Source organism: Sciurus vulgaris (genome assembly GCF_902686455.1).
Source record: "Sciurus vulgaris genome assembly, chromosome: 10".
Taxonomy (NCBI): domain Eukaryota; kingdom Metazoa; phylum Chordata; class Mammalia; order Rodentia; family Sciuridae; genus Sciurus; species Sciurus vulgaris.
In genome coordinates, this window is record NC_136470.1 from 31,243,917 (window position 1) to 31,270,074 (window position 26,158).

General features: G+C 32.6%; 1 protein-coding gene across 1 annotated transcript in view; it reads left to right on the forward strand.

The window, feature by feature from the left end:
• ROBO2 (roundabout guidance receptor 2) overlaps positions 1-26,158 on the forward strand; it is a 578,830-nt gene that overhangs the window by 514,638 nt on the left and 38,034 nt on the right. The window contains 5 exon segments of the mRNA XM_079154971.1: positions 7,600-7,782; positions 15,792-15,834; positions 17,269-17,396; positions 22,535-22,816; positions 23,228-23,353. Of these exon segments, the coding sequence (XP_079011097.1) occupies positions 7,600-7,782; positions 15,792-15,834; positions 17,269-17,396; positions 22,535-22,816; positions 23,228-23,353 (762 nt within the window).

The window sequence follows — 26,158 nt, forward strand, 5'->3', positions numbered from 1 at the left end:
CTCTTTTCTTCACAAATACTTTCTCTCCTGCCTATATTTTGTCCCCCTTTATGTCTGTCTCTATCTCTGTCTCTCTTTTGCTCTCTCTCTCTCCTCAGTTTTTATTCAGTCTTTTTAAAATATATTTTTTAACTGTTGATAGACAATTTATTTATTTATTTATTTATTTATTTATTTATTTATTTATTTATCGTGCTAAGAATGCAACCCAGTGCCTCACACATGCTAAGTAAGTGCTCTACCATGAGCTATAACTCCAGCCCTTTTTCAGTCTTGAAATGATTGAGGAATTTTATTGATACTTTTAAACTACAAACTTTTGGCTTTGTTCGTTTTGTTTCCTAGTCAATTGGTTTCTGCTATTTTGTGTGCTTAATTTTATTTTGCTTCTTAAGACCAAAAATTAATTTAATTTTTTGGACCTTTTTGATTTTCTGATACAAATATTCTAAAGTTGTTACTTTACCTTGAAGCACTTCTTCAGCTAAATCGTACCAATTTTGATGTATTTGTTTCCATTTATTATGGAGTATAAAAATTTCTATTTATCTTATAGATTTCTTATTTAATTTACTGAAGTAATTTAGAAATACATATGTATATATATTGTTTAATATATAAATATTTGGGGATTTTTCCAGATATATTTTTGTTACTGACTTTTAATTTAATTCCTTTGAGGCAGAGAATGTACTCTGTGAGAATTTAATTTTTCAATATAGAATTGTTTTATGGCCCAACACTTGGTCTTGTACACTTGAATAGTATGTGTATACTTGTATATTTCATAAATGTCAAGTAAACTTGGTAGTGTTTTTCAAGTCCTTACTGACTTTCTGGGTTTTTTTCCTTTGAACTACTAAGAAAGGATCTGGAAATCTATTATAATTTTGGATTTGTGCTATTTTTTTCAGCTTACAATTTTGTTTCAGGTCTTTGTCACTCTAAGTGACTATATTTTACGAATGTTATCTTCTGAATGAACTTATACTTTATCATTATAAGATTACCCTCTTCATTTCTTGCACCCAAATTTGCTTTGTCTGATACTAATATACCCATATTAATATAGCCAATATAGTCTTATAAGTACTTGCAAGATTGGTCTACTTTCCAGACTTTTTTTATTAACCTCTATTTGTTTGTATGTAATGTGACTTCTATTGTTTAATTTATATATTATCAGGTCTCTTTTTATATAATCTGATCATTTTTACCTATTAATCATGATGTTCAGATTATCATTAATGTATTTATTGATATGTTGGAATTTAGAATTATCATCTTGCTATGCATTGTCTGTGTTACTTTTTGCTGTTTTCCTGATTTTCTGCATTCTTTAGACAAACTGAAAAACTTGCAGTTTTATATCTTATCTCTACTATTGGATTATTAAATATATTTCTATTTTTGTAAAGGTTACTGTAGGATTTCTGAAGTAAATTTTTCATTTCTTTCTCTCATTCTATTTTGTTAAACATACTTTTTATTTCTAAATTTCTAATAAGTATCAACATGCAAATTATAGCATTATTGTTTTTGCTGTAAGGAATCAATCATCTTTCAAATAAATTTAAAATAAGAAGAAAATATTTGGTTACTCCTAATGTACCTGATACTCTGCTCCATAAAGGCAGTCCCTGAGCTTCTCCAGGGCTTCCTTGTCCTCATTTCATGAATGCTCTCAGTCATGTTTAGGTGACCTTGTGGTGCATCACATATTCAAAATGTCTCCAAGTGGAAATCTGTGAAATAGTAAAGATCCCCTGTTTGATTCCTGTATCTCAGGGATATAGGGGTATATTCCTTTTTTATGTATTTTATCTGTTTGTTTGTGATGGTTGTGTATGTGCCATGGGTGCTATTTCTTCCTAGGCAGAGGTAGAATTACCCGAGGAGTTATTCATTTAATACATTATGTTTTTCTGATATCCAATTTTCATTTCCTTTCTTTTATATTTTTCATTTCCCTCTAATATTTTCTATAGATTCCTTCATTATGACTCTATTAACTCTAAGTCCATAACCATATTGTAACAGCTGCTTTAAAACTCTTTTCTCCTAATAAAAATGTCAGTGTTGTCTCCAGGTCTATTTTTATGAAGTACTTTTTTTTTTTTTTACCTTGGGGTGTATTTTTCTGGTTTGTCATTATTGTTTCCTTATTTTCACATGTCTGGTAATATTTTACTGTGTATTGATTATTACTGATGACATTATATAAAATTGTATAACCTGCTAATGTGAGTTTTTCTTCTAGAAAGCAGTTATATTACTAGTTAATTACCTTGAATTTGTCCTTTTTTTTATTATGTCAGTATGGAAATGTTTATATTCCCCTTATTCTTGGGGAAAAATCTGTTTGATATTTACTTTGAAGGCATGACCCTCCTAGGATTTCACTGAAAAGAGTAATATATTTATCTGATCCCCTAACTTGATGAAATTCAAACTTCAATCACTAAGTTATTTTTAATAGCTATCAAATGAAACTTCTGTTCAGTCTTTAATCTTCCTAGCTTTTGCTTTTCATGGGATCCTTGCAATCTTATTCGTACATGCATAATGTAGTATTCACCCTAAGATTTCAAGGCTGGGTCATTTGCAGACTTGGGAATTTACTTTCTACTGCTTCCTCTTGCTTATGGTTTTCCCCTTAATTTTCAGTAACTATGGTAGCCCTGAATCCTATCTTCTGGTTCATCATACCAGTGAGAAAGTAGCTTTTCAGATTGGGCTCTGGCTTCCCTGTGTTGCATGGGCTAAAGACATCTCTAAGGTGGAGGGGGCTTATAAATACATATTTCCTCTAATAGAGCTTCTTTATTTCAAGAGTCAAATCTCTTTCAGTTGGCTCTGTTCTTGTTTGCTTGGCAGGAACTTAAATTTTTAAAAAGGTATTTAAAACATTTTTCCTAGAATTTACATATTTTCAAAATATCTGTCAAGCATTCATATAAGTCAGTTGTGTTAACCATTAGTTTCTGTGACCAAAATACCTGACAGGAACAATTTAGAGGAGGAAAAGTGTGTTTTAGGCTCATGGTTTCAGAGGTTCAGTCCATGGTTGTCCAAACCTATTGCTCTGGGCCTGAAGTGAGGCAGACCATTATGGCAAAAGGGCCTAGCAGAGGAAAACTGCTCAGCTTATAGAAGAAAGGAAGCAGAGAAGGAAAGAGAGAAGAGCCAGTCTTGGACAGATATAGTTCAGGCCAGGCCCACATTGTGCTATTTCCTTCAGCCATGCCCCACCCGCCTACAGTTAACACAGTAGTCTGTTCAATTTATTAATCCATCAAGTGGATTAATCCACTGATGAGATTACATCATAATCTGATCATTTCACCTCCCATAATCTAATCATGTCACCTCTGAGCACTCTTACATTACCTAATCCATGAGCTCTTTGGGGGAACTTTAAAGATCCAAACCATAAAACCAATCCTATTATTCTCAGTTTATTTTCTGAAATAAAGTATAAAGAATATATTATTAGTGGCTTGATAATTATTTCTACTGAAAAGTATTTAATATGTACGTATTTGAATTCAGTCATAATGTTAAAACTTTTAGATTCCCTGAGTTTTCTTCTTTTATATATTAAAAACATTGAAGAGAGAAAGTTAAAGTATTACCTTTTCTTTAAATTGCCTTCCCTTTCTTAATTAGTTGTACAAACCGAATTAATTTCTTAACCTGAGGGAAACCTACAATCTTGCCCTTCTGAGATTTTCTAAAATAAATTGGAATAAGAAGGAACTACAGGTATACCCAAAAGAATTTAATTAATACATACATACATATGTATACTAATATATATGCGCGTGTACACATACGAACACATACAACACACAAACACATATTTCTCTTATAGTATTTAGAAATAATTTTTATCTTAATAACTATATGTGAAGTATCTTTAAGTGAAGTGGTTCTCTATGAGTGCCTTTAGATAAGTAAACAAACTTATTTTTTTAGTGTCTCTCTAGCATATATATATACATATATATGAAATGGATTTACTGAATACAATTATGATAACTTGAAGATAAGTATGATTGTCAAACAACTATATTTGCCTTTCATGTTTTATTTTTATATGCTTCAGTAATCAGTATATTTCTTAAGGCAGGAAATTTTTTTCTTTTTTCCTAGTGACTGTTTGGTTCACAATATGTTAGAGAGCTATCACTTTGGAGGCAAGGAAAAAGTAACAAGCATAAAATAAAACCAATCTCATATCATGACAATCGAAGTTATGTGCTGGACAATTTTATAGTAGCATAAACTAATAAAGTTAATTTAGATTATTTTAAGTCAAAAAGTTTTACTTAGCTTTTTGATCATTTACAAGAGATAGAGTCTCCAAGTGAATAATGAGTTATCTTTTAATCATTTTTTTTAGTGTATCATACAAATGTTCAGATTTTTCAATGAAATGAAAATCTAGTAAATGATTTTACTGTCTTCCTTTTAGGCAATTAGAATATTCTGCAACCAAAGGGTAATGATAGAAGGTAGAATTATAGTAGTTGAGTGGGTGCGTGTGCACACATGTACACACATATAAGCAGAGTTCAGTCCCCAAAAGGCTATTTGTCTGAAGAGATTTATTTCTTTTTAATATCTACGGTTGTACTGAGAAACCTCCTAATTGTTTGTTTAATTATCACTCCATATCTACCTTCACATCTTGTCTGATAACATTATCTACACAACTGTTATTCCTAGTTGAATAGTGACTTAGTGATGGCTAATCTCCTTTTCTGTTTCAATTTATTCTCTCCCTATTGCTTATTCAGTACTGGAAACAACATTGAAGTGACTCAAGCTCTCTCTCATTTCCCCTTTGCTTTAATTAAATTACATATTGTCATTTGATGTAAATTCTGGTTCATCATTTTACATTTGTCCTATGCCAAACCATGTCCAGTTTTATCTATTCCCTCTCAGTTTTCTTCATTTTCAAAATATGCAGGAGAGGACCATTAATTAAAATATTGAAAAATATAATATATGACCTTATGCAAGCTTAAAATCATTATTATTTTCAACACAGTTTTCCTTGGGAAAGTGACTTTTACATGAAAGTGTCCATAAGTCCGCATCATTCATTAAACTCACAGGTACAAAACTGCAACAAAATAGATTCACATACATAACTATCAAACAATATGTCATGTAAAAATTTATGATGGTTTACAGTTTTCAAGACTCTTGATTAATAATATATCTGTTGTCTCTCTAATCATTTGGCCTTTTCATGCATACATTACGTTGTTGGTAATAATATGTGGAACAGCTGCAAACTTTCACAGTAATAGGTACAATTGAATCTGAGGTGTCTAATTAATTTTTAGTCCAACAAATTAGCTTTGTTCTTCATTACTCTCCAATGGGAGAGAGACATTATATTTCATTATATTTTTTGTCTGCAGGAACAATGGAGCGTTACAGGTCACACACATCCTTGTCTATGCTCTAATTAGTCCAACTGATAACATTGTTTCAAAAATGCAAGGAACATAAAAATTAGTAATAAACCTTGGCAAAATAAGTACTACATCATATTATATAATATTGTATGGACTCTTCATAAAAATAAAGGGAAATTTTTCTTTTCTCTTTGCCCTAGAAAGTATTTATTTTCTTTTAGGTAACTGTTAATAATTGAGATAATCACCATATCTCATATTGAAAATGCAAGCTATTTTAAGTACAGTTTTTAAATTGTGTTCATATGTATGATTATTGGTAAACTTGCTGGAGGAAAAAGTAGAATTACTACATAAATGAATCTGGTTTTAAATCTGGAAATGAATACAAAATAACTTTTGGAAATGAAATATAAGTATGTATAAGGGAATACAAGCTGCTATAATAAGTAAGCCTTTATTTTGATTGTTTTAACAAAATAAAAAGTCTTAACCCCTTACATATAATCTAGTCTAACATAGGTCATGAGAATGGAAAATAGGGTTTCTATTCCATATAGTGTTCCAAGGGCCTTGTATCCCAACAATAGCCCTACCATCTCTTAGAGGTTCAGCATCCTCAACAGACCCTTTGTTTCTGTCTAACATGTAAGGAAATATAAAGAATGTCAAGTATTGTCACAGAAAGTAATGTGGCATCTTTTGTACCTACACACTAATACTTAACATTCAGTCACTTTGTTGCACTCAACTCCAGATGAGTCTGGGAAACATAAACTAATTTTCTGCCCCAGAAGAAAGTGGGGGACAGTGTGGTAAACAAGTCACTTATGGTTTGCATGTTTCTCAAATCTAGATAATTTACCACTGATGAAGTTAACTGATATGCTCTTAAAGTAACTCTTACCTTTATGTGGGTCATAATTTTGAGTCAAAAAAGCTACTGTGTACATATTAACCTCCTTATATTTACCACCTTCATGAATCTTCCCAAAATTAATGAAGTAGACAGTGTTCTTACCAACTAACTCAAATAAGAACTTAAGATTAAGTGCCCTGTATAAGTTCATGCTTACTAAGCTAGTTAAGTGACAGAGATGGTATTCCAAGGCAGTACTTCAAAGACCATGATCTTTGCAATATATTATACTGCCCTGATAAAACTAAGATGATGACAGTCCTACACATATCACATTCTTTTCATGTGATACACTGAAATGTGCCATTTATATTTTGTGTGCAATTCACCTTTTGAAAATCTTTGATTACATACTCACTAGATATGATATTTACTTTATAAATCACTTAATTCCCAGGGTCTGAATTTCTTTGTTAAATAAGTATCTCAATCTTCTCTCTCCAATGACATTATGATTACATGAGTTTAAAACCTATTTAAAATGTAGATAGAAATTTTCTTAATTTTTTTGAGAGGTCTAAAGTTTCAAAACATGACCACTTCCAGAATAATCTTAATCTAGATGTGTATGTATGTTTTAGTTATGGAGATCCTAAAATTAATTTTAAAGTTGTTTTTCATATTCAGTGTTCAAGTGTATGTCAAATTAGTCATATACTTGAGACTTACCTTTCATAACATTTTAATTGTGCCTGCTGTTCTTTACAAAAAGACATTTTCATAATTATAATTATTTTATATAGCAGTTTTTCTTTGAGAAAGTTAAAGCATATTTATACAAAATGAAAGGGTAACATGAAATCCTATAATTTTGGGCACCATGAACATTTGATTATATGCAGTTCCATGGCCAAAAATCAATTTGTAAACACCCTGTGTTAAATGCTATAGTTGTTTCCTTTTATAAGAATTATGTTAAAAGCCACTGTACTTAATTCAAGAAAAATTACTTAAAATTCTCAGTATTTGAGTCCTCATCTATAAGGCTATAAACCAAGAAGTGGTTCAGAATTTGTCCACAGCAAAACAACAAAAAGAGAGGAATTTCTCAATCACGCTTTTAAGAGCATGTCTCAATTCTTCTTTTTAAAAATGCAAAATATGTATATTGATAATTGTGACAATTGAAGGACAGAACAAATACTACTTGAGCTTACAGGAATTTTCTGTGCCTTTGGTGCACCCATATGTATTCTGTGTTTATTTTTGTCTTCATATTTACTAGCACTGTTGTTTCTTCTATAGGGGGAAGGAATGAAGTTGTCATTACTGAAAACAACAACAGCATAACTGAGCAAATCACTGATGTTGTGAAGCAACCAGCTTTTATAGCTGGTATTGGTGGTGCCTGCTGGGTAATTTTGATGGGCTTTAGCATCTGGTTGTATTGGCGAAGAAAGAAGAGAAAGGGCCTCAGTAATTATGCTGGTAAGAGACTACTAACAGTTAAGAAACCTCTTATTCTTAGAAATGTAATGAAAGGAAAGGAAAAAATATAATGAAATAACAAATGAATGATTTGGGCTTGTTTTAAAAACCTGCTCTGTAAAATGCAATTATAAACAACATGCTTTCACGTACTGCTCTTGACCATATTGCTTTATGACTGTAGGCAGTCTTTTTGCTTGTATCTCCAGTGAAGCATAACAGGAGTGCACACTGATAAAATGCTCAAATCCTTTTCTCAACTAGTTCTTCAAAACTACACACACACACACACACACTTTGCATGCTATGAAGCCATTCTTTGAAAAATGTATTTAGTCAAGAGCATTTCTAAAATACTCAGGGAAAAAAAAGAAGAAGAAATTTGGAATCTAACTTGTGGTATGTTGGGATGTACATTGCAATAGTAAATGTCACAGAAGGAAAATGCAAAAAGCAAAAATCTCACCAGTATTAATAAAACTGATGAGGCATGAATGGAGTGATTTCTTCTTCACTTAACTGGGGTGTCTATTTCAGTGTAAACTGGTAACCTTTTAGAAGAAAGAAATAGGAGAGGGAAGCAAAAGGAAAAGGGAAAGAAGCAGATCAACAGACCAAAAAACAAAAACCTTAGATGTTCTACTTGTTTATATAAAAAAAATTCTAGACAGAGTTTCAAGGACATCAGATATTGTGACCTTCAAAATATCTCCAAAGGAGGGAGGGATGGAGCAGGTGAGAGAAAAGATATAAAATTATAATGTGGGTAAATGAGAGAATAGATTCAATGCTGAAGTTATGTTCAATTAAATTTTTATTGTAACTTACATTAAATATTTCCTCTCACAGAAATACTTTGTCAGAAAATGATAATATTCCATACTTTCTAGAATTTGTAAGGGGACCAGTTTCATTTAATATCATCCTACATATGTTTAAAAAGTTTCTGAGACGTTATATTCAGTCTTCTATTATTAAAAATAGAAGCAGTGAAGGCTCTGTCCAAATAAATTATTAAGAGATTTGTTTTTTAAGAAAAATATTAAAAATAGATTTAATATAATCAAACATAATACGCATGTAGTGTAAAATGTATGGCACATTACCCATTCAGTTGTATTGCTTGTTATTTGACAGCATTAAATACAATAATTTGGTTGTGACATTTTGAATCATGTCTATGTCTTGTAAAGATTCAATTTATTAATTATTGGTCAAAATAAATTCCAGGAGTAGAGGAAGGAATATGGCATATCCATTGAGCAGAAGTTTCCATTCTACCATTGTCACTTCTCAGTGGTTGCTGGCTGCCTGTTTCCATGTGTTTTGTCATCCAAATGTTAAATCACTATACCAATTAGAGATTCTTCCCAGAGAGGGGTGCTTAGGATTAACTGCTGAGTATAAGAATCTTGAACATTAAAAGTATTTTCGCACACCTTCTTATTTTCAGTCCAGTTCCTTGCCTTCATCCATGAGGTATTGTCCATCAGTCCTCTCTTCAATCAGTCACTATGTAATATTTTATCTCTGTGACACACACATATAAATTATTTAAAAAAAAAACATAAGGAAGAATTGATTTAACTCAAGGACAATTTTATGTTTATCCCTTCACTTGACTTTAGAGATAATGAAAGATGAACTGCGCAAGTCACTTCAGTGCAGAGTTCTAATATATCCACATTTGGAGTGGTGCATTTTTAAACTCTTTTCTATTGGTGTTTTATTGTTTTACATAATAATCAAATTCACTGTGATATATTTACTTCTTCATTCACTCACTACTTATAAATGAAATAGCTCTCATAGTTGGTAGGTTTGCATTTTTAGTACAATCACATCAAACTAATTTTCTTCTTTTTTTTTTAACAGCAGTTCTTTGCTAAACCTATGTACTTAATTTGAAAATATCTGTTGGTCTTTGAGCTTGACAAGAATAGTACATTTCCCATTATCATTTCTCATTGTGATTGATATCCATCTGCTTGTAGAAAACTGCTAACTCGGAATGTGCTATGCCCTTCAAATATTTTGGAAGAAGGCCAAGTTAGAGGAAAGCCTTTCAAAACTTTTATACTTAATTGATAGATGGCTTACTCTCAGAATGGATTTCCCTTCAGCTAGTAATTTGCCTTCTAGCAACTGCTGCTCTCTTCGTTCAGATGAGAAGCAAGTGAAAATTTGCCAAACCACAGATACCTGGCATTGCATGTCTGATTTGTAATATTTTCCTCCAAAAATAACCTATCCTCCATTTTTTTAAAGTGTTTACATTCTTGTCCTTCTATAACTTAAAGAACAAGGGATTTTGAATGAGTAATAGAATATGTATTTATCTTTTGTTTCTATTTTTGATATTTCATATATGAGCTAATAATGATCCAGTTTAAGAGCACAGAGATTTCATAAGGGATTTTTTAATACAAAGGTCTAATAAAAATTATTTTAAAAATAGTTGTGTTGGCTTTGTTTATGTTTTGGTTTTCATATAGACTTCTTAGGGAGTTTTATAATGTTATAAGTATAAAAATTGAGGAAGCTCAAGAGAAGAAAGTAAAGGGACCTCATAAAAATAGAGACCCAGTAGTCTAAAGCAAGGGAATCTAGAGAGAGAGGAGAGGTAAAGAGAGGTATAAGGGAATGGAACAGAACAAAATGTGAGTTGTACATGTATAAAGTGAATTTGATTATTATGTAAAACTATAAAACACCAATAGAAAAGTAAAAACTAAACCAAATAAAATTCGAGCAATGATTTGATTTGCAAAATATAGTCTAAAGTGTACTTTTTCACTACCTGGTATTGTGTATGTAGTCTCAAATCTATGTCTATAAGTCTTCAAATGTTGATTTATGATAACAGCAATTTTTTTGTACAAACAGGGTCACTTTGGGTCACTATTTAAATTACTTTATAGCACAGAATTCTTCATTTATTTCAAACTTCACTGTGGTTATAATTAAATATTTGGTGGAATTTTTATACATTAGAAAACATACATTCAATGCAGCAGGATTGACTGCAAGATTGTAGACCCGGTTAAATTTGTTTTCAGCACTCCCTTTTCATACTTCTTTGTTCCAAGTCTCTGTTTATCCACTAGAAGTAGGAAAAGGAAGGTATTAACTAGAGAAGCACAGAATTGCCTTGCAAGGTGAGATCCTAACTCTGGGTAGGATGCCTCATCTCACCGTACATAGGTAAAACATTACTCAAGTATGCAATAGCTCTTCTTGTACTTTCCATTATTGTGGAAAATTATATTTAAAGACTTAGAAAAGAAACAAAAAAAAATCTGCTACTTGGTGTTAATACTTTTTGTTTTAGTAACAGAGGATTTCACAGATGTATTAGAGAATACTAATGGATTAAATTTTAGATTGTATAAGTATCGAGAATCAATTGTATACCTATATATTCATACCACCTGGGAGGAAAATTTGGCCTAAACATGCTTTTCCTCTCTACATAGCAGAAAGTAGAGAATTCTCTGGGACAATGTTACACATCAACTTACAATTTTATATCTGCTGCTTATTAATCATTTACTTCAATTCTTCAGATATGAGCACACATCTCTGGTTTTACCCATGGCAATAAGGGAAGCTTCAAGAAATGAGGCATCTCTGTATCTCATATCCTAAATGAAATAATATACTTTTATAGAGCATCATAAAGCATTATCTACCTTAATTTTCACTGAGCACTAACCATCTCCACATCACTACCCATAGGGGTCCTGTTTGCTGAGTATATTCACTCTATAAGCTGTCATAAGCCAAAAAAAGAATTGTAGAGATTTGAATAGAAAATATTAGGTGATTTTGATTTCAATGTAAATGCTTGATAATATCTGTAAAACTTTTTGTGAATAGAAAATGAGCAATGCAAGTTTGAAAAAAATCTATACAGCTTTGATAAGGATCATATAAATATATCAGTATATGTATACAACTGTATTATAAACTTTATCATAAGTGCACAGTTCTTTTCAAAGTTATGCTATTTGTTTTTCTATTTGTGATTACTGAAGTCATTAAATTTTAATGAAAGTAAATATATTTTTTCAGAAATGTAAGGGATTTAAGTTATATTTTATGAATATTATCTCTGAGGATAACATTTTATGAAACAGTAAATATAAACAATTCATGAGTGAACCAATTTGAAAATGCTAAACACTTCACACATAGGTTTGAAAACTGGTGGTGAAATAAATTTCTTGACAGAACTATCCAAAAGCAGCTAAAAGAGTTGATGGAATTTTTATACTCTGATTATCTGGGGTGAGTTAATGCTTATTAAAAAGGATTACTCTATATTCATATTTGCCAAATAGCTTATCAGGAAAGGGAATGAGACTTGGCTGCAACATTAAAGTTTCCATTTGGAGTAGGAAAATGTGACCTACTAGAGATAGGCACTCTGAAAGCTTCCTTACCTCAAAACGCCAATTTACCACATAGTTACATTTTCCTTCTCCTCTGCCAGTTCTGGCATATAGGATTAATCCTGTCAGGTAGTAGTATATGTAATTTGTGTATGATATAGCTTTGAAAAATCTGTTTATCTTATATCCTTTACAAAAATTGCAATAGGTTCAAAATATTTCAGGCAATTCTGAAATAGTTTAGAATGATATCTGGGGAATTTCTGGAAACTTTCATTAGTATTCAGTTAGTTTTAGGTCAAAACTTCTATATGTTACTCCCTATAAGTTTTTAATTTGAAATTCCACAGAGACTTCTGATTAAGAGTCACAATTATTCCAAACTTATTTCTGACAGGCACAAAGTTACGGCACTATGATTTCAAAAATTATAAAATTTATGACAAGAAAATGATTGTCCAACCATCAATCTATCCCCCACTCCCACTTTCTTTTATCTTCAAGGTTAACATTTATTGGAAATGAGGACTATCTCAAAATAGCTTTCAATATACAATGGCATTTTTTTTAATTTTCTACTCACATGTGTACACACACACACACACACACACACACACACACATTTGCATGCTTGCATACACACAAGTGCTGATCAAAATGCCATATATGATTTCCATTTTAGAAGTTCTAATTGTTCATTCTTATTTGCAGTCAGTTTTTAAACTCACGGTCTGATAGAACTAAGTTACTTTTGGTCTACTTTTCAAAATGAAATTAATCTAGATATTTTGAAGCAAAGCATTAGAAAAAGAATTGTGAAAAAGTGTCCCCTTTCCTCCCTTGCTTTAAAAACACAGTTGATCAATGTTAGTATGAGAAGATGTGTGTGTGTGTGTGTGTGTATTCCTCCCATTACTCTACTTTTCTTCTTCCTTTCCTCCTCCTCTGCCCCCTTCTTCTATGCAGAGAAATGCAAAATGGAAGAGTCCTGTGTATACTAAATTGTGGTGTGTAGCGGGGAAGTGCATTTTGGTTATTCAGGTATTCATATAATGTCCTGCGAAGTTTTGCCTGTTATCAGGCATGCAAAGATAGAGATGAATGATGATACAGAATATTTGACAACCTATTAATTGTCTAGAATCATTTGAGAAACTTATTTTAATAATGACTAGGACACAAATAAAATGGATATGTCCTGAATACTGAATATGAAATGCTTTGAAATTAAATTTTTTTGCTCCCAAATTTAGCTCTCAACTGGCAGATATAGGCCATCCCATGTGGTCTGTATTCTAGCACATCTGCAAATTAACCTCAGTGAATGATCTATTTTGATAGTATTTTGAGTGTTATGTCATAATGCTTTAAACTTCAAATTCTATGAAAAAAATGTCATTGGTTAGCACGTAGAGTTAAGTACAACTCAGTTTTCGTGCCTCTTCTTCAGCTGCTCTCCTTTTCTCTGCTATAATTTATGCTTCTGGCAGTAACAGAAAATTCGGATGGCGAAATAAAAGGCATCTAAATTAGGGAGAACTATGTAGCATCTCACATATCTCTTAAACAGCACTTTTTGAGGTGCAGTCCATCAGAACCTGCTTATTTGCATATCCGCAATGATATTCACAGCACTATCTTAACTCCCTTTCAGCAGAGTAAAACAGTCACTTGATATTCCATTAAAGCACCACATAACTAGAAAGTCACATCAGATGGAAAGCTAATTAGCTGTACCATTTTCACATTGTGAAGATGCATTTTTACGTGCATGTGTCCTAATCAGGCCTTTATTTAATATCGCTAGTGCTCAATTTTTTGCATTAATTGCTTCAGATTAATTCTTTTGTGTTCAAAGCAATTAATAAGGGGCACGATGTGATACAGATGCACTGCTGATTCATGACTTCCAGCCCTTAAGTGACTCTGTAGTGATCAGTATTTTTTCATCATCTCTGAGGAGCTGTCTACTCCAATTCTGGGCAGATGTTAAGGTTATGTCAGGATTGCTTTACAATACATATGAGATGTTACCTGAAAAAATGATAAGGCAGTATATTGCAGATCCAAATTTGGAGGCCCTGATATATTTCAGTGTCATGAAATTCTGAGAGACCCTTGGAATTATGTTCATCTTGCCTGGTGGGTGTCATGAAAGTTAACATTATTAAATGACCTTTCATAAGGGCCTAAGAAACTGTGCTTGGGAACTTAAAAAATTTAGAGAGTTATATTTGATAGCTCAAACTTGAGAAACAAAAGAATTATGGAGAACCATTCAAATGAAAAAGTATCCACCATTTGTCTGTCTTAAGTGGAAATATGTCCTGTTTATTTAAAATATGAATTCATTCATTAAAATTTTATGTTAATTTGACTTTTATTCATAAGGAAACAACTTTTAGTAAATATAATTACCATCTTCTTCCAAAGATAGGATGTATTGTTTTCACAACTGTGATAATGGTATATTTTTCTTCATCCCCAGTGATTTATTTAGCTGATCCATGTTTTTATGTTGGATTTGTTTTTAGAATTTCAAGTTTATTGCATTTTTGCACATATAAATTTCTTAACAACAAATAACTTGTCCATAACTTTCTAGTTAAGTGATTTAGTGGCAAAATTTGATACAAATAATATGAAGCTATTTTATACTTTCTAATCATTCATATTCAGTTTTCATTACACAAATATTAGATAACCTTGAGTACAATTTGCTGCCTCAAACTTTATAGTATGTAAAGTATATTGCCTTTCTCTGATATGAGTCATTTTGGGGCCTAAATACATTTGGCTTCAACAGTTTTGGATAAAAAGTGATGTCTCTCAACTGATATTTGCATTATTGGCTGTTTCTGGAAGTCTACTTACATGCCGGTGGTTTTGTGGAATGGAAGACTTAGGAGGGAATGGCTTCATTGACAGTGGTTCCAATATCTAGTAGATATTGTTAATAAGTTGCATAGTTTTGAAGAAAACTTTAACTTGTGATCATTACATGTAATTGAAGTCTATTCAGTATCAATTATTTAAAAATTTTATTTTCATGGATATTATTCTCTATTAGTTATAGTTTCCATCTACTATAATTATAACTATTCAATTCATAATGCTTATTAACATACCTAAAAAGATCTATGATGATGAGCAATATGTAATCAATGGTTGCTTGTTTTCCTTATCTTGTTGGAATTATCCTGTTTCAATTTCTAGTCTGTATTTTGTTTTATGCCTTCTAATTAAGACAACTTTGTGTTAATATTAACAGTTTGATTTGATAACTTTTCATTAATGCTGTGTCAATCTTCCAGGACTACTCTGTTCACCACTTGTAACAGTGTTTGATGTCTAAATATAAATTGCCCCTTTTATTTATCCATACTTTTGACTTGAAGAAACTTGAAATATTCTATTAAAGTTGGAGCAAGTGATGGCTTTGCCCTGAGCCAAACCACTGCTTGTTACTATTTGTAGAATTATGTTAATTATATTTTGTTAAAATTCCCATAGGCTTAGTTCTAAACTGAGGTCCAATATGGAGTTCTTATTCATTGTAATTAACATTGATGACTTGTGTGTGTATAGTCTGTTTTTTTGTTTTTGTTTTTACAGTTACATTTCAAAGAGGAGATGGAGGACTAATGAGCAATGGAAGGTATGCTAAGGAGATTCTTTATTATTATTTTTAATCAGGACTAGGAAAACTCTATAGTAAGAAGCTATTATTGTAATAAACGATCACTTATAAGTCTGAGAATTCTAGGAGGAATTAAATGGCTTACCACTAGGTTTAATGATCTATCTGTTGTGCACTTTAGAGGAATCAAGTCCAGATGTTTCATATCTCCCAGATGCCCCTGAAGAAATTAGTAGTAAATATCACAAGGAATGTGTTCATTTGTTAGCAGGATGTTTATTGCATTAATTAGACATTAGCAAATGAAGTTGCTGTTGTTTAAGACTCCTTATTGGCTCACACTAAATTGCTGTGAGTGAACAATTACACATAATCGATCACGAAGTAAATGATTCATGGATGATGAATAGGCTGTAGATTGATAGGACTGGATTCCACAACTTTTGATACTCAATTGAAATTGATAAAAGCTGGTAACAAACCCATATATCCTCATCTATTTTCCCTTTGCCAATATGGAGATTGTAATTAGGCTATGGTAATAACTTCCAATCTCCCATTTAATCAATATTTTAGCAAAAAGAGATTAAGTCTAATGAGAACTAGTAGATGTAGCAAGGAAGCAGTTGAATCTTCTTATTGCGGTTTCCATAGAAACACATGTTTCTCTTAGGTATTGTACCAGAAGGGGGTCTATCAACAACAACAACAAAAAGTACAATTATACATGTTCTATTTTTTTGCAAATGTACTAATAATCTGGAAAGGAATCAGAATCCCATTTTAGCATTAAAGAAGGGAATTCTTTATTAAATACAATGTGAAGGAAATTTTCCTCTTAGACTATACTCACATGCTGGATCAGATCACAGGGTGTCCTTTTTGCCTTCAGAAAAACCTTTAATAGCCCCCTGATATTTTGCCCTTTTAAGAACTTGGAAATGTGCTATTGATGGAACAGTATAAGTACTGTTCATTAATTTCCTTCAAGTTCTTTGCCTCTAAATCAAACATGAGGGCTCACAATAAGGGGGACAGCCTACAGAGGACAGATTCATGTGGGGACTCCTGGAATTGGAACAAAATAGCCCAAAGTCCTGGAAATGGCTGATACCAAGCCATTCTGAGCGATTGTTCCCTTGAGGTGTCAATTTATCATCAAACCTTGTCTGGGATTACTACTATTGCCAATTTCCACCAGTTTCAGGGCAGACATCTGATTTCTTGTAGATGTTGACAGAATCCCGGGAAAGACTGCTTCCTCTGACAGGGTTGATCTATATATAGCCTTAATGAACTGCCAAAGTTTCTTAATTTTCGAAAGCCTACACATTTTAATTTAAAGTCAATTAAAATCTTCTTGACTTCCTTAACCCTTTTTAGTGCATGAGACAGGTGTCAAAATCTTGCATTGAGCTCCATAGACTGCTTTCCTTTTCATTTCTGTTTTAGCCGTCCGGGTCTTCTAAATGCAGGTGATCCCAACTATCCATGGCTTGCTGATTCATGGCCAGCCACAAGCTTGCCAGTGAACAATAGCAATAGTGGCCCAAATGAAATTGGGAATTTTGGGCGTGGAGGTAAGATGTATTTTTCAAAATTATGTTATTTTTAATTTGTTTTTGTTTCTGTTTTCGTCTTCCTAGGTTTTTTTGTTTGTTTGTTTAAGAGATGGAGGGTATTTCTTCCCTAGTTAAAAGAATAAAGTACATATACTAACACTGCTATACATTTGTTAAGTATTTTATTATGAAAATAGTGTGTCTATATTCCCTTAAATATCAAAGTAAAGGAAGTTAGTATTAATGTGGAAGTATTCATAATACATTTCATTTTTAGTAATATTAGTACAAAGTAACTAAAATCAGGAAGTATACTGCTAATTAAGGTTTATGCTTTTGGATCAAATACTTCATTTTTCAAAATTTCATTCCATATATATTTATTGAGCACCTCCTGTGTCAGAAAGAATATAATATTGGTATAAAAGTGGTGGTTCTTCCCCTCACAATATTTCATGTGAGGAATAGACAATTAACTAAATTGGCAGTCAGAAAGAATATAATATTGGTATAAAAGTGGTGGTTCTTCCCCTCACAATATTTCATGTGAGGAATAGACAATTAACTAAATAGGAGAGCATGTTCAGACAGAACTTTCTGTTGTTCTACAATTATTAAGTGCTACCTCAAAGCAAAGATAAAACAGTGTAAAGTGACTGACATGCTAATACCTCCAAATTTCATGCTAAAATCTTCTCCATGGATTTTTATAAAGAGACAGAATTGTATTTAGTATAAATAATGACTGCTTCCCACCAAACTCACCTTTTCTTCTGGTTGATTGGCTAGGTTAGTTTAGATAAAGACGAGAGGAGTAGAGAATTCCCTGACTGGCGTGGCAATTATATGTAAGTTTTCTCCTGGTACAATACTACACAGACAGTAAATGGACTTGAACTGCCTATCAGTATTCTACAAAGGAAGACTACCCAACTGGAGTTAAGAAAATGTTATAAAAGAAGTCCTATTTAAACTGGTATCTGAAAGAGGGACAGGAATTAGCCAAAAGTCTAAGAAAGTGTAGAATAAATTACCGTATTTTAAGAACCAGAAATAAGAGAGACTTTGACTGTTTGAGAAATGATTAGGAGACCATGGATGTAGCTCATTGGTGGAGAGCTTCTCCAGCATGGTCAAGGCCCTACATTGATTGCCTAGCATTGAACAGGAGGGGAAAGAAGGGCGTGGGAAGGAACTTCCTAATACTTGAGTACAAAGATGTTAAAAAGCACAAAGGGACAGGTAAGAGAAGCTATTCTATGTCACATAAAGAGTTTAAACTTTGTTCGTAGGGCAATCAGAAATTATTGGTGGATTTTGAAGAGGAGAATGCTGAAGTTCAAGAACTGTTTTAAATCATTCAACCTGCTGCTGGGTGGAGAATGGAATGAGAGTAGAAAATTGGGGTGATGAATTAGGAGATTCTTATAAACAAAAGCAAATTTAGACAGACCTACGGGAAGATTTCTGCACTTGTAGAATTAATTCAGGAGACCCAGGGCTGTGCTAAACTTTACCAAGTCTACTAAAAGTCTCAGTGAATTCACATGTATGACTATATAATCCTGTTAACTTCGAAGAGTCATGGCTGGTAGCATTTTCTCTTCAAGATGGATTACCAATGTGTTTGCATATAAAGTAATACCTCAAATTATAAAGTTACTACATATTTCATAAGCTTGCTTTCTATGAATACCATTTCTATGAACTCCTTTCCCTTCTCTAAAATAAACTACAGAAGACAACCATCCCCACCTCATAGGTGTGTAATAAGAATTAAATGAATGATTATATAGTTTTCACACAAAGCTTAACTGTATAATCAACTCCCAAAAGGTATCAGCAGATTGAATGAGAGAATATAAAGCAAGTTGTAAGATTCTTTGACTTCCTGTTTCCTTTCTGTAGGCCATTACTCTGCTCTGGGAAATTTGTATGTCTGAACATCCCTCTCTGAGGAAGCAGATCATCCTTCCCCTACTATGCTAGACTGATTGTGCCTAAAGAAATTCTGTTCCCCAAGTTTTTATCACTCAAGAATTAGCTACCTCTTTTACACTTTGTATTAGAATAGCACAATGTTCTCTTTGTATCAAGAGATACATGCTGAAAGTTGGAGAAAATGTTTAATTTTTCAGTTGCTAGCAAGCTAAATTAACATCTAAAATGACTTGGTCCAATTTAACCAAAAGTAAAATATAGAATGCAAGTTTTTTCTTCTATTTCCACATCATTTTCATGGCATGAACATCAAGGCCAAGACAGAGTTTTTGTAATTTCTACCCTCTCTCTCTTCAGTGTGATAGTCATTTAAACATTTACTTGTGCCAGAAATACCGTAGGACATTTTTGTACATTTAATTTCACATCTTTTTGCAAAATTGTAAGATAAACAAACATATTTATATGTTTAAAGTCAAGAGAGTAAGTTTAAGCAAGATGAATAATTTGAGATCTGGGTATAGAATGCAGGTCTGATAGATTTTTAATGCCTCTGCTGTTTTATTTATACTGCTCTGTAGTCAAAAGTTGGGTTTACATGTTTGATTATATAACCACATTTATTCAGAAAAATAATCATGGCTATTGAGACTTTCCCTTTAAGAGTGGAATACCAATAATGTTTGAATGTAATGAAAATCACATTTTGAAAAGTAAAATATTAATTATAACATAATTCTGCATCTTACCAGTACAATCTATGAGAAATTCATTTGAACATTCCATCAGCAATACTTACTCTCATAACAGTGGGTGAGGAATTATGGAAGTGAAGGCATATATCCCATAGTCTCCTGTGCTCAAGTAACTTATGATGCAGTGAGGAAGGCAGTCCTTCATATAAATAATTACATCAGGCAAAAATAAAATAAATCCATGAATACAGATATAACCAAGGTACTCAAAAGCTGTATCACTAATACAAACTGGAGAGAAAGTTTCTCTAATTCATAGAGTTCAAACACAAATGTAAACAAGTGCCAGTCATACAGCATTAAGGATGGGTTAGTGGGGACTGCAAGAAATACTTAATGGAAATTCCTTCCTAAAGATGGCAGTACTTATTCAGAGACAGTCTGTTGGATGGAAGGCGGGTCCAGAATTCCAAAGTATTTGATGTTATAGAACTCTCCTCCACATACAAATATTCAAGTGTAATCCTCCAATATTTCAATGTTGGATATAATTCAATTTAGTATTTGAAAATGTGGGAGTGATCAAATAATATTTGAAGACAATATATGCAGCCCCAAAATCAATATAGAAGCACTTAGGATGGAAGGCTGACTATAATTTCATCTAGTAGGGAGAGAGAGACTCCATTTCCAGAGCCATAACTTTAGTGCTTTAGTTGTTGTACAGTAATATTATGTAGGATTAGAGTCTTGGACAACATTTTTCCATTTTTTTAATTGTTTGAGCCTAGAACCATTTAAATACCATGCAACTAAGGGGCACAGTACCTAATCTTAAGCTCTGGAGAACCTTAAGTTCAAGATATGAGAAACTGAGTCCTGTGGAGGAGAAACATTTCTATTCAATTAATAGTCATCAGTGAGAGATATGGTAGAGGGAGTAGAAACAAAAATCCAAAAACTTAGAGAGAAAGATCTGTTTTTTACCAATTTTGACATATCATTAAATATTCAAGGTTTTGAGAATAAAAATAATACATTTCAGAAGGAACTGTGCTTCTTAAAAATCAAATTTTATAATTAGTAATCACTAAAAATAAGAATGACAGAAAGCAATTTTGATATTCTGAAATTCAAAAACAATTTAATTTGCTTATACAACCTAGCATAATTTAAAATGTGAACATATGTAACAATCTCACTAAAATGCCTTTAAAATCTTTACTTCAATAAATATCCACATACATGTAAAACAGGTTGGTATTCCAGACTTTCAAACCTCCAGAAAGACTGAAATTGCACAGTGTGCACAATATATTATAAATATCTTGTCACTGTTATTAATGAAGATTTTTTGATTTAGTTTTTGTAAGATGCCAAAGCAAAGCTAATACTTCTTTAAGAATCTTTATTCTTCTATAAGAATTCTTATAGAATTCTTCTATAAGAATCTTGATACTATAGGTATCATTGAATCTAAAAGTTTTAAGACAGTTGAAATTTCCTGTAATAAAGAGATCAACTGGTTTCATGAACTCAAGTCCTATGAAGTGAGATTTTCAGAACATACATTATCAAGGACTGCACTATAATTAGATTTGTCTTAATTCTACATGATTAATACTAGTGTTAGTGATTTCTTTTTTAGATTCGTTTAGTGTCTTTCTTCTGAAAAGAGAAAAGAACTCAGGAGAGAGGTGGCAGATCTGAATCATAAAGCATCCTGTAAAGATAATTCAGCATACCAAAATGAAAAATGGACTGATTGATATTCAATGTTGTTCCTGAAGTTTAATTTTACTCTTGCTGTACTACAACACGAAACTGTAATTCTCCACTTCTAAGAGTTGATAGCATAAATTAAACTCACTGATCACTGAAGTTGCTTTTCCTATAGTTAAATCCTGCTGTATTATGGAAATGATTTATTCATGAAAAATTCCCTTTGTTATCCAAGAAAAAAGAACACATTTTCTACCATCAGTTCTCCATTTCTGGAGCTATAAAATCAAATCACACAAATGTCAAGTAAAAACTTCAGAAAAATGTATTTCATAGTCAGGATAGTATAATTTTGGAGATTTTTGCAACTATTTAGCATCCTTATTCTATGACTTTGGGGATAAATGGAGAGAGCTGTTTTCAACCCTGTTTTGTAGATTCCCTGTGTTCATTGCCGCTGTACCATGCTAACACTTTCCTTGATTCTAAAACACAGTGAACATTTGAAAGCATTTTTCAGTAGTGAAATATCCCAAACTTCTCATTCATGGTTGAAGGAAATGGGGGAAGGGATGTGTTAAGCAGTGAGACGTGAAGGACGAGCAGTAGGCCTGCCTGTCACTGAGGTTGATAGCTTGGCGATGGTTGTATATCATCTACCCTTCATTGGTTCATGAAGCCCATCTCAGCTGAAATGCAAACGTGTGGCATGACACATTTATTTTTCATCTTCAGTCCTGATACTTTTGGGCTTCCTGTGCGTCATTAAATTGTTTCATTTCCCTATGTTCATCACAGATGTGCTGCCACCAGTTCCAGGCCAAGGGGATAAAACAGCAACGATGCTTTCAGACGGAGCCATTTACAGCAGCATTGACTTCACTACCAAAACCACTTACAACAGTTCCAGCCAAATAACACAGGCTACCCCATATGCCACGACACAGATCTTGCATTCCAATAGCATCCACGAATTGGCTGTTGATCTGCCTGATCCACAGTGGAAAAGCTCAATTCAGCAAAAAACAGATCTGATGGGATTTGGTTATTCTCTACCTGAACAGAACAAAGGTAACAATGGTGAGTCAGGTTCTTCTGTCCTGAGAAGTTAATTTCATATCATTTGTGCATGAGATAGAAATTAGTATTTGTTGTTCAATTCAGTGATGCATTACCAGGTGTACTACCTAAACTAAAAAGGCATACTGGCATGTATTCAGTACCTTGAACAATTCTGACCACCAATGCCACCGCCTCCACCACCACCACCACCACCACCACACACCAACACCAATCGGGTTCATCCTTTCAGCTCTTTTTCAATATAGTGATCAGCAATCCATCTCTACTTCCATTAGGACAGGCTAGATGAAACATTCCTCCACTTTCCCACGACATCCGCTTCTGAGTTGCTAACTGCATGTTCTGCATGGGCTTGTGCTGTGAACTAATCACATGATGCCACTGTGACCTCTGCCCTTTAACCCTTAGCCTTACTTTACATCCCTGACTACCGATTGGCTGAGGGATTGTCTAATAGAATGCCACACAACCAGTCACAGGATTTCAGCACCACCAGCTCTCACAACAGCTCAGAAAGGAGTGGCAGTCTCTCAGGTTGGTCTCGTCACAGTAAGGAGAAATATTTGTTTGTCACCAGCATATGACCTGTGTTCCTAATAGCTGATGAGGAAATATTGAATCTCAAGCCACTGTCAGGCATTTATCTTTCAAGTGACAATAACAGTTGATCCTGATGAAATTATGCTTTTGTGGGGGGGAGGAGGAATAAAAATGACTGTCGTTCCTGAGGTACAAACTGCACAATGACGTATTCAAAGAAAAATAGTGAGATTGCACTAATTATTATTCCTTAAAGAGCAAATGAGTTCGCTCTGTCTTGAACCCTATATATGAGTCAAAAGAACTTTATAATAAAAAGATCATGCATGAAAGTCAATTCATGTCATTGATATCAAAAGATAAATTCAACTACAATGAAAATGATCTTGGAGATTTTTCATATTGGGATGCCAATGATATGACTACTATTTGAGGACAATTTCTAAAATATTATGTAATAGTTATCTATTGAATGATTACTCTGCTAAATATGAATGTTAATATGGAAAATTATTAATTTTTAATTTCAAAAATATAATATTGTATAATAATTATTTTATGCAGTCAATTTTAATACATATTTGCAAAATATCAGCTAAACCAACAAGTGTAAGGAAAAATACATTATATTAAACAGAAATATATTCCTATCCTAATGAATATCAGTGATATCCTCACTTTATATATGAGGATGTTGTACTAGCCACATTGTAAATTCCAACTATTCACATCATATGCCTTTATCTGCCTACTTCTGATTGGTTCTATGACTCTGCTTGCTTAATATGCTTAGATTAATTATATGCTATTTGTTTGTATAGATCTTTTGTTTGTTTTTTTTAAAATTACATGTTAATACTAGAGGATTACAGTGTACTATGATACTGTGCAGGCTGCCAGACATCAAGACCATGAAGAGTTAACTTTTTCATATCATTAGGGTTACATTTACTAAATTACTTTTCCTCAGGAGATGGAACCTTCTCAGACTGAAAATGTTAATGCTCTCTCTTCCCTCCAAAATGAGTCATTTGCTCTTCTTGCCTATTGGTAGGATTAGGTACATTATAGAATCCAGAAAATTTTAAACATCTGTTATGAATTTAAACTGGCCTAATAATATAAGGGAACTTTTTGAATGACCTTCTATGTCATTTATGCTGCCATTTATTCATAATTAGTCTCACAATTGTTCTGAATAATTAAAAAGTAATTCTGGGGTCTTTCTTTTTATTTCATTAAAGATATGTAAAGATCAAAGAATATATAAAAAGAAATCTCCATATCACAAGTCATGGACTCCATAAGACCAGTGAATCTTTCATTAAATATTCTGTATAGATTGATTGTCACTAAATTTAAAAGTTATCTTTTGAGTAATTGTAAGCAGAACGGGATTCACAATGGTGCTTGCTGCTTTTTTGAATCCATTAATCTCTTGAGTGACATTTACATATATCCAGGAATTATATTAACTACTTCATCTACATTTGAATACAAAATTACTTGAATTGGTGATAGAAAGCATTTTTTAGTAAGAGTGAGTGATTATTCCTTTTATAGTTTAGTCTAATTGAGTTTAATATTACAGTTTTGTTTAATTCCTTTATTTATAGCTATGATTCCTAGGGCCCAAATTTAAGAAGAAACTGCCCCATGGCTAGCTAATCATATATTATGGGATTTTCTTAATCTGTGCACATTGATGTAACCACTTTGAAATAATCTCAGTGATAAAGAAAACTGGACATTTCTGAATTATTTGAGTGAACTTCTTACCCTCTTTGAAACACTTTTATAATGTGTTCAGTATATAAGTTCTGAGTACTTCTTGTTAAAAATCCAACTAATAAAAAATATAAAACTCAGATGTTTCAAAATAATGTCTGAAATCATAATTGTATGTATATATAATATAAGATATTGGTAAAAATAGCTAAATCTTTTAATATATAGTTTTTAAAAGTAGAATATATGTTTAATTTTAAAATGAGTCATTTTCATGATTTTCTTTACAGTCATTTTTAGACTTTAATATCCAAATATTTACATTTTGATTTTAAGAAAAAAAGGTCAAATACGTTTTCAAGGCATCAAAATCTGCCCCCTTAAAACATAATTCAGGTACTCTGGCCTTAAGATCACTGAGGGTTCAAGGTGACAACAGCAAACTGTGGCTTGCTTCTCTAAAGAATCAGATCTCAGAAAGAGACTTTAACTGCTTTAGGTTATATCAAGCTCACTCCTATCTCAGGGTCTACCCCTTAGTTCATTGCTAACAGAAGACAGATGTATGATGAATAATAGTCCCACTCAGACTGATCAAAATGAGAGAACAGGTATTTCTCCAGAACAGAGGGAAATGGGTGTTGGTTGGAAAGCCCTCATAATTCTCTCTGTGCTTCAATTGTTTCCAGAACACATTTTGATTCCTGATGTTGTTTGGATGTATAGTAAAAGTAGCTTTCTTGAACCTGAGCAAGGGCTTCAACAGTCAAGTTCAGAGCTCTAGAAATAGTTTCTAGTTAAGCTGCTGGGCAGTACATATGATTGTTCTCTTGCTATGTGAATGTGGGTCACATAACACACAGAGCCTTAGTGTCTTCATCTAGAAAATGGAGATGTAGGACCTTGTCCCTGTCACTCAGTTCAGGTGGGATTCAAATGATGTTTCTGAAATCCTGTAGAATGTGGTAAGGATTGTGCCTGCATAAAGATGAAAGGAATGAAGGAGGTATAACAGGAAAAGCCAGGAAGGACAAGTAGCTCAACCATTCTTCTCTCTGTGAAAAAGAAATG